Source organism: Patagioenas fasciata, chromosome 7 (genome assembly GCF_037038585.1).
Source record: "Patagioenas fasciata isolate bPatFas1 chromosome 7, bPatFas1.hap1, whole genome shotgun sequence".
NCBI lineage: Eukaryota > Metazoa > Chordata > Aves > Columbiformes > Columbidae > Patagioenas > Patagioenas fasciata.
This window is the reverse complement of record NC_092526.1, coordinates 10566087-10583492: the sequence shown is the minus strand read 5'-3', so window position 1 is coordinate 10583492 and position 17406 is coordinate 10566087. Positions and strand designations below refer to the sequence as shown.

Below are 17406 nucleotides of genomic sequence, written 5' to 3'. Positions count from 1 at the left end.
TCCATCAGTCTTGAGGCCACCAAACTGACGCCCTTTGTAATGAAAAGCTTCCACATTAATTTAAATGAAACCATTACAATTTGCAATACTTACATACTATATAGACTGCATGCATTATTTGCAGAAGCCAGTGCTTCAGTTACTGTGTCCTCCCCTTGGGGCCTGGGGACTCAGCAGGACAGAAGAGCTTGCAACAGTCAGAGAAGTCTCAGGGGCTGAACAGGGCAAGAAGGATGACACTCCTTCTCACCTCCACAGTGGATTTTTTTCACAGGGGGTGGAATAAGTTAAAGGGATAAGAGAGCTAAGAAGCACAGAGGAGCTATAGAGCCAGGGAAAGAGCAAATCATGGTGAACAATCAGGAGACTGGAAGAAATGCACATGAAACCTGAGAAATGCTCGTGTGCCTTGGCTGTGCTCAAACTGCACATGGGAGTGATGCCTCTGCTCGCAGAGCTCCCCATTAGGCTTCATATATGCCCAGAGCCCCAGCTATACCTTCCTTTTCAACAACCTGTCTCAGTCATTTTCTCAATATACTATTTTGCAAGATTTTGCCCTAGTTTGTTTGTTATGTCCTCAAACACCCTCACCTCCATCAGGGTGTACTAAATAGCTGAGCCAATGAAGCTGACAGCAGGCAAGCTGAACATATGTGTACCTCCAGAAACACCCACGGGCTTCTGAAACGCTGGCAGCCAGCCCCCCTCTATGAATCACGGGGTCAGGCATCCTCATCACACAGTGTCAGAAACCCACTGAGCCAAGGCCTGGTGAGAGGGCAGCAGATGTGGTCACCACTCAGCCTACAGCCCCTCAGCAAGGAAGGGAGCCTGAGCACGGCAGAACAAGGCAAAGCTGGAGTGCAAGTGCAGGGAAGGTGGCAAATGCAGCTCTTTGGCTTAAAAACAACAGAGAAGGCTGCTTGAAGAGGAGACAGGGTGTAATGGAAGGCTGGGAGGTAAAGCATGGTAATTTCTAGGCCGTTATGCATGATTAGGCCATGTAGGGGAAAAGGAACACCACTGTGTTGCATCCTTCTGTGCAGGTATCTTTTGTTTGATGTCCCATACTAAGAACTGTGCTACAGTCCATGATTTATCAGCTGAATTTGGCTCTGGAAATGCACTCATAGACTTTCCCTGGTATGGTCCTCATCAGAAGAAGTCAAGCCAATTACGCATCTGTCTGGCAGGACAGGTGGGACCTCAGGATGTCACTGCCCCTAAGGGCCCAGCTTGTATCCCTCCCAAACTGCCACTTCACCCACCCTGTGGAAACCCCCTGGGGCTGTGGATGGGGAGGAAGGTCCCACACCACGAGGAGTGCCGGGGTCTTCCCCACGCAGGTCCTCATCCCCGTGGATTTCGGTGACGGCACCGTTTTGCCCGTTCCCCCTCCGGGGCACTGAATCTCCCCGCTCCCAGCCGAAACCCGCAGGGGAACCCCTCGGGGGAAGGAGCGACCTGGGCAGAGAAGCCGCCGGGGCTGCGGGCGGAGCCGGGGGGGTGGCTCTGCCTCCGGGGCCGCCGCCCGCTCACGCCGGTTCCTCCCGCAGGCGCCGGGGGCCGGGCCGGCAGGGGCGGTGCTGGCAGCGGGCCGGGCCGAGCGGAGCCGCCGGCAGCAGCGGGAGGGCCGCCCGCAGCATGGCCCCGCTCCGCGTCTGCATCGTGGGCTCGGGGAACTGGTGAGTGCCGCAGCGCGGGGGGGGCACCCTCTGTCCTCCCGCCTCTCCCCTGCTGTCCTCCTTTTTTCCTATTTATTTTTTTTTCTCTCTTTTTCCTGTTCCTTCCTTGTTTCCTTCCCTCCTCCACAGCACAATCGCGCCCCACGCCGGCTCCCCCCGCCACTGCCCGGGGCTCCGCAACAGGTCGGGGGCTGGAGCGGCGGGAGCGGCGGGGGCGGCGGGCGGGTGCCGCGGGGTCTCCATGGTCCTGAAACCGCAGCCCCGCTCCCGATCGTGTCCGGCATCAGCCTTGGGGGAGGGACTGTCTATCCCTGAGAGATGCACCAGGCAGTAGAGCTGGAAGAGACACGAGGCTCCGGCATCACTGAGGGGTATAAACTGTTTAGAGGCAGGTGACAGGACAGTGAGTTGCCAGAGAGGAAAAGAGCTGTGCCTCTAGCTGTGTGTGGCAGGGCCCAGTCGGGTCCAACGCAAGCACTGAGTAGTGAGGAGAGCAGTGATGCTGTTTGTATCCCTGTGAAGGAAGCAGAGCACAGGTTTCGTTTAAAGACATGACTTACTGACAGCTTTCACTTCCAGCCTCCTCAGCATGTTGTTTTGCATTTTGGGGCAGATGGACCTTGTACAAGAGTTGTGTTCAGATCCCCAGTGTATCTTTAGCCCCATTCATAAGGGTGTCTGCTGCTGCTCAGTCCTTTCTAGTACAGACAAAAGCGCGGCTCTCTGGAGCTCCTTGGGTCTGACAGACCCCACTGAAGTGAACAAACCCTTTCTACTTTTCTTAGAATTTATATAAGCTGAGCACAAACAAAAAACATGTATGTGCTTGTGCTTGGGATTACCAAACCCAGCCTCCAGGTAGTTCTGTGGATTACTTTTGTACAAGAAGGGCAAGGTCCTCTAGATTTTAAAAATATCTGACAGCTAAGTGGAAACAAATGCCAAAAAAAATCAATAGGTGAGGGAGTGGTTGCTCTTGAGGTGCTGAGAACACGGCATAAAGCACAGCTCTTTGCCTTCCTGCCTTGCAAAAGCAATCTGCTGCTTTCTGAGCCCCCCCACGCATGCTGTCTTTCCAGATCACAGGCTCTCTGTGCACAACATCTCGCAGATACAGCCTTTCACTTGTAACTGCACAGCTAAGTCTGCTTTGGGAGCTCAACATCACACATCTGACTTTCTCTGGCACTGACAGACTCAGTCCTGCCCCAGCATTTCTGCACCAGCATTTCCAACTGCCACTTCCCACGCTGTCCCCTTGCCATAAGATGTTCTCCAAAGCCACTTAGTTGTCTTCCTTTGGATCTGTACTCAAGAAAGTTCTCTTTTCTTCACATGTGCCTACAAAACTTAGAAAGAGTTACGACACAGAGACACAGAGACCCCAGCTCATTCAATACTATCTACTTGTATTGCCTGTCTGCCTGAGCCCATCTCTTGCTTCCTACCACATACATAGACAGTAAAATCTTTGGGTAGAAGATAAACATTGTGCTCTGATGTGTACATCACATCTATTCATAGCCTCTGTGGCAGAACAGGTTGTCTTAGCACAGCACAGAAAAATGTTTAGCCTTGGCAAACATTTTTTTCCTTATGTTCCTCCTGAATATTTGGGTGACAGTTCATATCGCTGCTGTTGAGTCTTCCTTGCAGCTCAGAAACATGGTTGACATGTGACACAGCGTGTTGTAATAGCTCGTGTCAGCTGCAGAAGACTTACTAAGTCAACACTGCCAGGAGACTCATGAGTGATGTGGTTAAACGAAGTAAGTGCTGCGTCGCATTTTGTGGTTGCCAGCCAGGTGCAGGAGGGTTTGTGTTCACATTAATCACAGTTCAGTTACCTGTTCTTACAAACAGAGGCTTAATTCACTATCTGTCCCTTCAAAATCCAAATACTCTCCCAACCTTCTTAGGTTCATTTGGACTGAGAGCCATCAGCAAAGATCCAGCTTAAGCTAGGTTCTTGTCTTTAGCACAGACAGATGGCCAGGCTTTTTATGGAGGCGCATGGAAGAAAAACAAGAGCCAGTGTTCATAAATTGAGCCAGGGAAGGTTCTAGCACAGTATATAAAGAGAGGAGGAAAAAAAACCTAAACCCCTATAAGAATAAGAAAACATTGGGGCAGGTTGCCCAGTCCTGCAAGGAGGTCGTCCTTGGAGAGTTTTCAAGACTCGGCTCAACAAAGCCCTGAGCAACCTGATCTGAAGCCAGTGCTGGTCCCACTTTGGAGACCTCTCATGGTCCCTGCCAGCTTTGGTGATACTCGAATTTTAAAAAATTGGGGTGGCTGGCTAAGAAAGAGACTGGAGGAAACATGATCATCTTCAAGGATCTAAAAGAGAAAAAAAAATATTCCCCACTTCTGAAATAGAAATAAGCTTAAACTGCAGTAAGAAACACATTAAACATGAGGATGGTCTTTCTGATGCTAAAGGTAGTGAAGTCCTGAGATCGGCTGGTTGAGAAAGTGAAGAGACCTCCAACTTCTGAGGCTTTAAGACCTCCTCAGAAAAACTATTAGGAATGGCATAAGTATATCTGGCTGCCCTCTGCAGAGGGAAGGGACTCAGTGCTTTGTGGGGTCTGTTAAGCTCTATTTTTCACTGGATCTGATGTACACCACGAGCACTTTCATGTTCACATATATAAATAATGGGTCTTATTTGAGTTTTTCTGCATCAAAGCTCTTCCATTATGATAGGAAATCTCCAGATGAAAGCTTTATTTTTCTCAGCATGAATTAACATAATTGGGAAAAAAAACACACCCTGATTGGCAGTTTTCACTTGCTCTTAAAAAGTATCTAAATGGAATTCTCAGCCTCCTATTAATTTTCACTAAATTGAGTTTTGGAGAAAAAACCCTACTATGTCAAAGCCTTTCTACGTGAGCATCCTTAATTTTGTTTGCATTAGCAGCCCTTTTCTGCCAAGCCTCTGTAGTCTGTGAAACATGACCTCCAGAGACAGACCAATTCTTTTTCCCAAGGCTGATCAGTGGTGACTGAATTTTAAATGGACTAAGTAAAACAGAGCATCAGGTTTTGAACTGTTTGATGGTTTTGTGGTGAGATATTTTCCCTGATGTCTTTTAAACATTAAACCCTTTCTCCTTCGAATCCTCTTTCATCTAAAGAGAAACAAACAAAAAAAAAATACTGACATTTATGGAGTTACTTTTTGCCAAGATACCTTCACTGCTGTCTTGTTGATAGGAAAATACTTGGGTGGCAACATCCAAGCACGGTGGTAATGACAGCTCTGTAGGAAGGTCAGATTTATCTACTGAGAGTTAAGTCCCATTCAGGATTTCAGAGGTTAGAGCTGGAGTCTACGTCTTTCAAGAGAAAAAATCATGTTAACTTGATACATAGCTAGAAGGGTTATTTTTATGGGTAGGCTTGAGACCTAAGTTCACTGCCCAGGTTGTGCAGGAAACTCCAAGCAGAGGTTCCTGGACAATCTGGATGATGAATTTAGATCCTCAGCTCAAGCCTTGACTGTGCTTTCTGTTGATAGCAGGGCAAGAGAACCAGAATGTAAGTCATTTTAAAGATAACACTTCTCTTACAGTAAAGGTTCACCCCTAAAACATTTTAAAGGACAAAACCAAATCATCTCTTTTTAGAAAGCAAGCATTACGGCAGCTCAGGATACATTATATAGTTAACAGTGAGCAACGTGAAACCTGATCTCAGTCGGATTTCTTTATCGCTAAAGTCCTTATTCTTTTATTACTTCTTGAGCAATTCAGCCTTGTGCAAACCTATTACATCAAAAATATGGTTGACCCAAGCAAAGCTGTTACAACGTGGTTCACCTTGAGCCATTGACAGCACAGACATACCTGGACTTCGTCTTGAATATAGTTGAGACCTTTATCAGTTCGAGAAAACATACAACAGCTAAATCCTGTCCGTGCAGGGGCAGAGCACAAGAATGTTGCAACTGGAGCTTCTCTTTCAGTTGCGTTAGTAAAATGGCCAGTACTTGAGAGATTAAAGTAGTATTAAAATGAAAAGAGGGAACAGAGGAATAAAAATAATCACCCCATAAAATGTAAAGAGCACTAAGCAATATCTTCCAATATTTTCTGCAGGGTTTTTAGTTCTCTCTTGCCAAGAAAATAAGTGAATGTCTGCAAGGCTGCAGTGGTGATGAGAAAATAAAATTATTGTCTGAACTGAGTACGACTGAAGAAGAGTGAACTGGATAGTTAAAATATCCTCAGGCTGCAACTCTTCCAGATCCTGTTACAGTGATAATTAGAACAAAAGATAAACTGTCAGGTTGAAGTTTTGTTTGTTTGGATTGTTTCTATTTAAGAAAAGAACCCTTTCTGAGGATTTATCTCTGACGTAAAATCCTTATTGCAACTGTTTGGTTATTAGTAGGAAAGTGGGACCCATTTATCTGTCACGTTTAGGTTGTTCAGTGCTGCCTTGCCAAATTTGTTGGTCTCCAGAAAAAGAGAATTGTCTGAGGAGCAAGAGAGATTTCAACGCCAGACACTGTGTTTTTTTAGAGCTGTTGATGGTACATCACACTTTCACTGGATAATCTTTGATATGGCTTCAGATCCCTTATTACAGCTATGTTTTTCCTGGTTCTACTTCCTGCCGTTTTAAACAGCTTTGCAGCACAGGTTTCTTATGAGTTATTATATTTAAAGTAATTTGTGTTTCCAACTCACAATAAAACTATTTGTTTCTTATTAGTTATTCTGATATTTTTTTTTCAAGGGGATCAGCCATAGCCAGAATCATTGGCAAAAATGTCCAGAAATCCAACAGATTTGATCCTACTGTCAAGATATGGGTATTTGAAGAGATCATCAATGGAAGAAAACTCTCAGAAATAATCAACCAGGAACATGAAAATGTTAAATATCTGCCTGGATACAAAATACCTCCAAATGTGGTAAGTTGTGGGGAAGGGGAGAGAAATCACTGAAATATATATATATATATATATTTTTTTTTTTTTAATAAAGGAGGCAACATCTGGCAAAATCAAAATTAGGAAGTAATTCTTCACTCTGGTTTCCCACCTAACTCGCTCCAATATTTTAAGTTTGCTGAAATACAACTCGCTTCTGTGAATTCCGCTTGTCTCATATGTCACACGCAACTTCAAACACCCAATTGGGTCAGGTGCTGATAACACCCCCTCCTCCTCTCCAGCAGAAATCAGCATCTCTCTGCCTGCCAGTGCCAGAGTTATGTCTGCACAGACCTGAGATACTTCAAACCCACAGCATCTTCTGGGAAAAAAAATGTACATATATAGGAAAGCTAGTGCTCTCCCCTTTTCTAAAAATGAAAACAGCACAGCGAACAGCTGAGATGACTAATGGGCAATTTCAGGATAGCAACACACTGCTATAATTAATAATGCTGTAAATTCCACCAAAAATATATGGTATTTCATTTTCATGGACATTTAAAATACCAAATTATGCATCTCGACTTAAATTAATCAGCTTAGATAATTTATTGCTACTGAAGCAAACAAGGTGAGACTTTGGCTGTTCAAGATTTTGCCAAGTGCCAGTGTTCTGTGAATTAAAGAAAGTAGCAATGTGTTTCTGGAACAGCTGCACTTGTAAAAGGAAGTTAGGATGCTGCATGTGGTGGGTCTCCTTGCTTGCAAAGTGCTTATATTTAGCACACCATTTAGTGCTGTGATTGCATATTTGCACTCTCGTGGTTTGAACTTGGCACACAGTTTTCCTGGGTTACAACTGACTTGCCACTGTTATTTTTATAACCCTCTAGCAGAGCAACAGGCTTGTCAGCATCACTTGAGATCAGCCTCAGCCTGTCTGTAGCAAAGTCTCACGCTTCACCAGCAGAGATCAGCTGGAGGGACCCTCACATCTTCATCGCCAACTGGGAAAAAACAACAAAAAAAGCCACACAACCCCAGTTTCTCCCTTGCATTGTTCTGTGACATTTTGGAGAGCAAGGAGCACTGTCTGTGCAGCGCTGCCAGCCTCTGCTCCGCTCCTGCTTTGCTGTTTGCTCAGAGAACATGCCTTGCTGGCAGTAGCTCTGGTTCTCCCACTTGCTCCAAGGCTGCATCCAAGAGTGATGTTTTCTCTGTGAACTGCTTGTGATGATCAGAGGCCTGGAACACCTCTGGTATGAGAACAGGCTGAGAGAGTTTGGGTTGTCCAGTCTGGACAAGAAAAAGCTCCGGGAAGACCTTATTGCAGCGTCTCTGCACTTAAAAGGGGCCCATAAGAAAGATGGGGACAGGCTTTTTAGCAGGGCATGTTACAACAGGACAAGGGGTAATGGTTTTAAACTAAAGGAGAAGAGATTCAGACTGGACACGAGGAAGAAATTTTTTACACTAAGGGTGGTGAAACCCTGGCCCAGGTTGCCCAGAGAGGTGGTTGATGCCCCATCCCTGGAGACATCCCAGGCCAGGCTGGATGAGGCTCTGAGCAACCTGATCTGGTGAAGATGTCCCTGCTCATGGCAGGGGTTGGACTGGATGAGCTTTGAAGGTCCCTTCCAACCCAAACTGTTCTATGATTCTATAGCAGGCTCCAATTCACCTGCCCTTGCCTCTATAGCCTGGCTTGAAATATTGTTCTGAGTGACATCGGCATTTGGAAGAGGATACAGCTTGATACTTATTAAGCATATTGCATAGCTCTTTGTAATTATTGGTTAAGTTACTAAGACACATACCTCCCCCAGATGATGATAATCTCTGCCTTTTGATACAGTTTATTCCTGAGTAACTATCAGCTGGTGACCTATGGAAACTACAGACTGCCATAGGAGGCTCTGTGTCACCACCCCCGTTTGCTCCCCTGCTCCCCAGTGCTACGACTCATTCCAGAAAAATCATATGGGGTTGCTCAGTACCTTCAGGAACCATCTGAAGAAGTTGAACCAGCAAAGGGGCTTTGCAGAATGCTGCAAATTCAGAAAGTATATCATCTTCCCCAGATTATCCACACAGGGCTGGGATGGAAGGCAAATTAAAAGCAAAACTATAAAAAATCCAAACCTAAAATAGTTACACTGCTTTGGATATTTCAGAAGAGGTCTGTAACTGTTCACATGAAGAGCTAGCAGCTACACCACAGTACCAGTTAAAATTAAAGACATTAGCAATGCATCTGCAGTGGCTTCAGCATGTTGCTGTCTTGCAAGGTGTGAGGATTCCTACCTGGGGCTCATTTTGGTTGTCACTCTTGTCCCAGGTGGCTGTGCCAGACGTGGCTGAAGCAACAAAGGGAGCAGACATCCTAGTGTTTGTTCTGCCACATCAATTCATTGGACGAATCTGCGAGCAGATTGCAGGCCAGATAAAACCCGAGACCTTTGGGATTTCCCTGATCAAGGTAAGTTGTCATCTCCAGGAGACTCAATCTGTACAGAGTAAATAAATAACTTCAAGTTAAGGGTAGGAGCTCCAGCCCTCAGCTGCATGCTCTGCATAAACACAAGTATTTTTTCCTGCAAGAATTAAAATGTACCCAGCTTCTGCTGCTCACGTGGCCACAGAAAGGATGGGGCAAGCCAGCCGGGCTAAGAGTATCCGCCTTTGCCAGCTGTCTTTAGCCTGGATCCGTTCCCACTCGGACCAGCACAGAGGTGAAAATGGACAGAGGGTGGGCTGCATGGGCTGGTGCCACTGCCAGAAAAAGTACTCATCAGACAACCGCCTCAGTTAACTCTGAACTGGGAAGAGCACTGGGTTGAAGTGCTTATTCCAAGTATATGCTAAAGCTGTTCTTGGCAGCATTAAAACAGCACAGTAACACTAATAGTTTTGCAGAACTGAAGCAATTTCAATCTGGCATGAACTGAAGAATAGGGTTAGAGGTACCAGATTATCCTAATCTTAAAAGGAATAAATATTTTAAGAGAAGCTCAAAGTAAAAGCCAGAGGAAAAGCATCGGAATATAGTCTACTGCTTCTTCGTTTGATTGCATTACAGGAAATATCCAATTAAAAATCATAATGAAAGAAATGTATTGCAAGTTTTCAGACTACAATATCAGCTCTTCCTCCCATTCCTTTTTTATTTTTCCCTTATAGAAATTATCTCTACAAGCAGCAGTACGCAGAGGAAAGGAAGGTGGAAGGAGGAGGAAATTCCTGCAAATTTACTTCTTTCTTTAGCTCAGAAAAAACCCCAAGACATTTCAGTATACTCCTTAATGCCAATGAAGCAGATTAACACTTAGATCTTACAAAGAAAAGCCACCGCTTGTAGGCTTAATTTAAAAGTCTGGTTCTGTACTACAGAAATTTAGCACAAAGGAAAAATACAGCATCAAAGAAAGCCTCAGGACAGCAGCACTGGATGTGAGGCCTCTTGCAGATTTACCTCGACTATCGCTACCTTCTTGCTGAACTTGCACTGAATTTGCAGTTATCAAAGTACAAACCCAGAGCATTTGTAGTAATGGCTAATGCTAGTGAATGTAAGAGCCAAATCCTTCCAATTAACACCAGAGAGCTGCAGGCAATAAGACACCTTTTGCTTTACTGGTGCTCTTTCCTATTCTAATAACTTGGTTTTGACTGTCATCTTTTATTCAGGGGATTGATGATGGTCCTGATGGCCTGAAGCTCATCTCTGACCTCATTCGAGAGAAACTGAAAATAGAAATCAGTGTGCTTATGGGGGCCAACATAGCCAAAGAAGTGGCTGACGAGAAGTTCTGTGAAACCACCATTGGTAATTACTGCAAAGAGCTAATTAAAGCAGCTGTGTTTCAGCAAGAAGAAAACCTCTGGAGACAGCAGGGGGATGTGAATGTCCCAGGTGGTTCCTGAGCGGTGGGGTAGGTGCTGTACCCCTGAACTCACTCAGGAGGCAGCGTGATTTCCAGGGAGGCTGGCACTGGCAGGACCGGATCCAAACCAACAGCTGGGTTTCAGTGCTGAGAGCCAATTTCATCCATTCAAACATTACAGCTTAATCCTGTTCCTGTAGGGGCTGGCAAGAGCCACCTTTTATGTCTGTACAGCTCAATGCTGAGCACATCAGTGGCTGATACACTCTACAGTCTAGACAGAGAACTGTAATCAGAAGCTTGTCTGTGCTCATGCTCCCCGAGGTGTATTTCTCCGTCTTCAAATTTCTTTGTTTAAAAACAAAACAAAACCCAGTAACATTCTGTTCCTCCCTCTCACTCAACTGCTTGCCCAGGCGTAGCCTCAGATGCCCCCAGAACTGGGTCTGACCTGACTGGAAAGTTCATCCAGTAGTTTTTATAACTCACTGATTTTTGAAGTCAGCAAAAATTTGTATTATAACACATCCTTTCATAGCTAGGGAAAACAGCAAAATAAATCATTGTTGCACACTTGTTCCTTTGCCCTGCAAATGTTACAGTAACAGTGAAAAGCGTACCCGCTGGGCATTTGTGCTGGCAGAGCAACTAGGCACAAGTAGGACTAGACACGATTAGAAGAGTTAAGCAATATTCATTTCCTTGGAGAGAGTTTAACTTCTGCTGGCCCAGTTTTAAACCACACTGTGATGATGACTGTGCAGAGAGCTTTGCTCCTTGCTTTTGTCCTCGTGGAAAGACACACAGCCCAGAAGCAGCCACCTCCAAGAGACTGAGTGTTCCCCAACATCAGCTATTGCCAAGGAGGAGAAGCAAACCCAAAGTTTCTTGCGGGATGAGGCAGAAGCCCCACAGCTACCAGGGTGCTATCACCCAGACTCTTTCATAGCACCAAAATGACATGATAATGACCTTGGTAGGGCTGATACCACAAATGTTCCAACAGTGCCAAGGTTCAGCCTCATTATCTGTGGATTTCCCTGTAAGTGGGAACCAATTGAGCATTAATCATTTGCACCCCAAAATAATACTTAGCAATTACACCAGTTTACATTTTCAAAGCAGCAAGTATACGGTTGTGCTGTACAAAGTGATCTGTAAATATATTTTGTGGGGTTTGTGGTTATATGACCTTTCTCAGGCAGAAAGCTGCATTGGGGCTACCTCCTTCTGAGCTCTTTAAAGTGCTCGGTCAATGTCCTGGCACTTGCATACGTTTCACACTGGCTTCCAGCAGGAGGAACTGCTGTCACACAAATCTGTTGTTTAGCATCACTCAGGTTTTGTGGTCCCTGGGTCCCTATTTTAGGTTTTAGTTAACTGTGTGTACTGCAAAACATTACAAAAACATTCTAACTTTCATCCTTCCTTCCCACAGGGTGCAAAAATGAAAAACAAGGGGAGATCTTTAAAGAATTAATGCAGACCCCCAACTTCAGGATTACTGTGGTGCCTGACTCTGACACAGTGGAGATTTGTGGAGCCTTAAAAGTGAGTAGTTTCAAACCAAAATGTTTTTTATTAGGGCCAAATTCTACCTTCACCCGAGTCTCTGTAAGCCATTGGGTCTAACATGAGTTCTGCCACCCTGTTATGAGTGAGCACAGACAAGATGTTCATGTGTCAATTTTCCAATCTGTTAAAAAGGGAAAAATTACTTTAAAATATAACTGCTGGCAAAGCATTTTAAAATAGCTTATTTTTACCTTTCTTTGAGCAGGGGCACCTCTCTGCTTCTGAGGGCAGAATTTAGTCTGCTGTATTTTCTTGTCTAGGTATTGCAAGTGCGTGGAACAAAGACTTACGTGTAGTAGCTCCCACTAATAACCTATTTCCATGGTTCCAGTAGTAACCTACTAGAAAGTTTGCATCAGAAGCAACGTTCTGTGTTGGCAGCACATCTGTGCCTTTTTCAGCGATGCCCACAGAGATCTCAGACCAGATCAGAGCAATAACCAAATCACCAAGTTTCCAATGAGAGGGCGCTTGAGTGAGATTTGGAGATTGCTTTTAAATCTGCCAAAAGTGACTTCAGCTTGTGCTCTTTTGTACTTTTTTTTTATTACATTCAATCATTTGTGCTTCAATAATTCACCTTTCCTTGGGGGGAGGAAGATTACTGGCTAGGAAAGAATTTTAACTTTACATACCGAAAGTTTCTTTACATACAAAACCAAGTATCTCTGAATTTTGCTTTTGGCCACAGACTTGAACTGGGGGCAGGCACAGAGGGGAGAGAAGTTGTTTCTGCTTTGTGGAAAATCTTTGCTCTTTTTGAAATCACTTGCTTTGCTTATATACATACATATATATGTAAATTTGCACTGAGGCGTGTGCATGTCTGGAGTAAACACTTCAGCAGCAGTACTGGGTACATATTATTCAAATACAGTGAACTGCACTTATTTAGAGACTTATTTAGGTGCTGGGAACTGGGAAGTGGGAAAGGAGGTGTGCAGGACAATGGTAAGGATATGTGAGGATGTTTAGGATCCTGAGAGATTTGTTTAGAGCTGTAGAAAAGGGCAATTCTATTGACCTTTTTTTGAAGGGAAACCCCAAATTTAATCTACTGCAGTACCAGTATGTAGAACCCATGTCTGTTTAAATTAGAGGCCCACAGGGCCTGGAAAGGCATGACTCCGTCCAGGATATTTTAAGTAGTTAAAACAGAAAGGTCAGAGAGCTCCAACTTGGAACTAGCAGAAGAAAAACCCCAAACATTAATTGCATACGTGCTATGCATTTGCACCATTACTATATTAAACAAGCTGATTTGATTTTTGCCCATGGGAATAACAGAGGATACTTTATAATAATCTTCTAGAAGCCCAGGTACTTTTGTTCAACAGTAATTATCTGTCTACCTTCTTCATAACAAACTCTTAGCCGATGGGAATTGAACCTTCTGGTGAAGGGGTGAAGACAGATTTATAGATTTGCTTAAAGCTCAGTGCACGCTAACGAACCGCACATCTTGCCTGACCATTTCCTTTCCTCCTCTGTATTTTGCACCGGACTGTTTTCAGAACATCGTAGCAGTGGGAGCTGGGTTCTGCGATGGACTGAACTTCGGCGATAACACGAAGGCAGCAATTATACGCTTGGGCCTTATGGAAATGGTGGCCTTTGCCAAGATGTTCTGCAGGGGGCCGGTATCAATAGCCACTTTTCTGGAAAGCTGCGGAGTCGCTGATCTCATCACTACCTGCTACGGGGGACGCAACAGGAAAGTAGCGGAAGCTTTTGCTCGCACAGGAAAAGTAAGGAGGATTTTGAAATATTTTGTAGTAACACATGAAGAAAACCTTCTGTGTTTTACAAAAGCATCATTAGCTGCTTACCTTCTTGATAACTGCTGGTACTGCAGCAGTATCCCCTCTGATCCAAGTAATGAGTCTCTTCTCTTCTAGTCCATTGAGGAACTGGAAAATGAGATGCTGAATGGACAAAAGCTGCAAGGTCCTCAGACCTCAGCTGAAGTCTACAAGATTCTGAAACAGAAAAATATACTTGATAAGTAAGTGCTTTTATTTTTTTAAAAAATGGAATCAACAACAAACGATGAGTGATTCATAACCTCCTGTATTTAATCATCTTGTTAGTTTGTGCAACAACTGCGTTCTACATCTCTGGCCACTGTTAGAGCTCAGCTTAGCCTGACTCTGCATTGCCATGGTCAGTAAAATGGGATGAAGCCTAAACAGCACTGGAAGAAACAAGCCACAGACATACAAGAAACAATAATCCAGAGGAGCTACCCAGATATCCCCATTCCCTTAAACAAGGCTGAAGGCCACATGCAGAGTCAGCTTGCAAAGATGATCTATGAGTCAAAGGGTTCCTCGTTCTCAGTGCATCACCATTACAGCTTGCAGCAAACGTTAAGTGGGTTATCTCAGTATAAAATTTGGGAGTGTAATCCTAATTAAAAATTTTTACATGCATCGAATAGGTAATATGTGCTGATATCAATGCTTTAAGCACCACAAATAATGCTGAGATAAAGTACTTCTAATTGTTTGGGATGATGTAAGATTATTTATAATGTGAAATCTTTATCTCAGCTTACAGAATAGAAAAGCTAAACTTCCCTCTAAACATCCCATCCCCTCTCATACATTAGCAGTCCTGACAGGTCAAACACCACTAAATTGCTTAGGAAAAAACATAACAAAACAAGAAGATTCAAGTAGCATTATCTTTCAAAAATGAGAGAGAATAGAAAAGCTCATTTTGACGATGTGAACTTTAAATCCAAACTTGATGTAATCAGTATCCTATGATTGCACTTAGTTACACACGCAGCTTCAAGTCATTCAGTGGACTCATTTTTAGCACATAATGACTAAGCTTGCAAAAGTGAAAGAACTCTAAGCTAGGAAAAGAAAATAATTACTGATTTTCATCCTTTTTTTGTCTTTTAGATAACAGTAATGAATGAAAATAACATATGCATTTGGCACACAGAAGGAAAAAGAGGATATGCAATTCAAGGGGTTTTTTTAAATAAAAAATGATAGAAACTTTGTCTCCAAAATAGCTCTTCTCTGCTGACATCCCCGAGAATTGCCTCTGGCTCCTCTTAATTGCCCTATATAGTCTTCCAGTAAAGGCACCTCCAAGTTAAAAGCATATTGGAAAGAGAGAAAACCATAACAAACAAAAACTACACAAAAAACCCTACAATGACAACAAAAACTTCATTATAAATGAAGTAGAAATGTTTATATATAAGCTTTAAAAACTATTTTAATTGCTACATGTTTCTTCCAGGTTTCCGTTATTTACAACCATCTACAAGATCTGCTACGAGGGTCAGTCGATCCAGGATTTCATCGTGTGCCTGCAGAACCACCCGGAGCACATGTGAGACCCCCTCTCCTCACCCGGCTGCACCCGCATCTTCCCAGGACTCCGGTCCGCTCCACAGCAAATAAACAGGTTGTGTGACAATACTTGCTGTAAAAGCAAGGAAGAATGTATTTCAGTATCCTCATTTCTGGGGGTCAAAAAATCTGCCTTTCATTTCAACCTTAAACCCAATGAACAGGAAACAAATGTAAAATTTAACAGTATTTGATTTGAGTTGGTAATGTAGGCATTTCCCTAGAATGACTTTCTTGTTGATTGAAAACAGTTCCCTTCGTAATTTCCATAACTAGAGCTCAGTCTGGCTCACGTGAATCTCAGCATTTTGCTTGCTAATGTTACTTACAGAACAGCACAAGATGCAGAAGAATTGAAGAACTCATCCAAACAGAAAAAATATAATGATAGTTAAAAAAAGGCCTGACAGCAATAAGATGCCGTCACATGGGCAAATGTTGGGTTTCCGTAATTCTCCTCAAACAAAAATAACATTTTGTATTTTGTGACATTTAGTCCTTCCTTAGTTTTGTTTCCCAGTGTAAGCCTCTTTTAAAAAATAGGTGTTGTTACTGTGCTCGGACACACATGAATGTTCAGAACAGTTTAAGGGCAGAGAGGTGTTTGTTTCCCATTCAGGAAACGACGAAATCCTCAGGAGCAGTCTGACCTTCGGTAGATTTATTCTGTTGAAACACAGGAAAAAAATTGGAATAGCCAAATACATGTATTCATTAATTGGTACTAGCTGAGAGGGGAGAACCGAGGCTAACAAGGAGGATGTGCCCACAGCTCAGCTCACAGCTTGGGCAATCCTGTTATTTTGAGGACTTCATGAGCAACAGTGAAAAAGCCTCTGTGGTACTTGACTTTTTATACACGCGTGGAAATGACCGCTCTAGACGCACAAAAATCCTGTAAAATCGCATTTGAAACCGGGCTGCATCTTAACTCCGGTGGGAAACTCCACTGGCCCAGCCCCAATGCTGCTCCCATGTTTTTCCAGGCTGCAGTCTCAGGCTCCAACCCTGCTGTGGCTTAAGCAACACACATTACACTCCAGAGGAGAGATCTCCCGATCTACTCCTGAATTTTAAACACAAACTGGTCCATATACCAGTTTTTTTTACTTTGTTACCAACGGCATTAACTTTAGAAACATAAAAGTTTTTAAACCTTATAGCTGTACTTGGGTAGCTTTACATACCTGATGTTTTTTAGCATTAAAGCCATCTACGAAATGAACAGTGGCACATTTTATAAGCTTTCATACCCTTTTGAAAGACTCCTATTTTGAGACAAGGCAAACAAAAATGAAGAGTAACCTACTTTTGCTTTGCTTTATCCCATTTTCCAAAATAGAAGAGGTGAAGGCAAATGTTGTGGGTTTTTTTTTAATCTATGTATTTGCTGACATATTGCTTAGGAAAAAACAAAAACATGCTAGATTATAAAATTGTCTTCACTCTGCATTTGATAGGAATGCTGTTCTGTCTTTCTCATTTATAAGAGTAATATATATATATATATATATATATAAATGTATTGTCATTATAAACGTATGGTAAAAACCCCAGTCTCACAGCTGGCAAAGCTGGTTCAGTACCAGAAACGGTGGCTGCAGCATCACGGATCCCACCGACCAGTGCTGGGGGACACTGAGCAATTCCACAGCCGCTGGGTAACACCAACATTCCTCCAGCTGAAATGGGAATCGGGTGGCCAAATCCTTCACACTAAACAGGGAATTATCATCTTCAAGTGGAAAAAAAGAAAAAAAGACTTAAATATTGCACAATTTTAAAGTATCACATATATGAAGATGGGGTAGAGAATTCAGGAACCCACTCACTTCACCGGCAGACTGAACTTCTGAAAATCACCTATGAGCTAATGGTAATATAGAACATTTTACCTTCAAAGTGTGTCAAATAACAGTTTAATAAAGCGATTGATATGCAGACAGTGTAATTGCATTTTTCAGAATTCTCACAAAATAAACCACTGTTGTAAT

General features: G+C 43.3%; 1 protein-coding gene across 1 annotated transcript; it reads left to right on the top strand.

Annotated features, from left to right (window-relative positions):
* The first annotated feature begins 1577 nt into the window (after positions 1-1577).
* On the top strand, positions 1578-17353 carry LOC136103021 (glycerol-3-phosphate dehydrogenase [NAD(+)], cytoplasmic-like). Its single transcript, XM_065840743.2, has 8 exons — positions 1578-1688; positions 6438-6615; positions 8918-9058; positions 10267-10405; positions 11902-12014; positions 13553-13786; positions 13937-14043; positions 15300-17353. Exons 1-8 carry the CDS (start codon positions 1648-1650, stop codon positions 15394-15396), a joined length of 1050 nt encoding a protein of 349 aa, XP_065696815.1. The 5' UTR covers positions 1578-1647; the 3' UTR covers positions 15397-17353.
* The last annotated feature ends 53 nt before the right edge of the window (positions 17354-17406 follow it).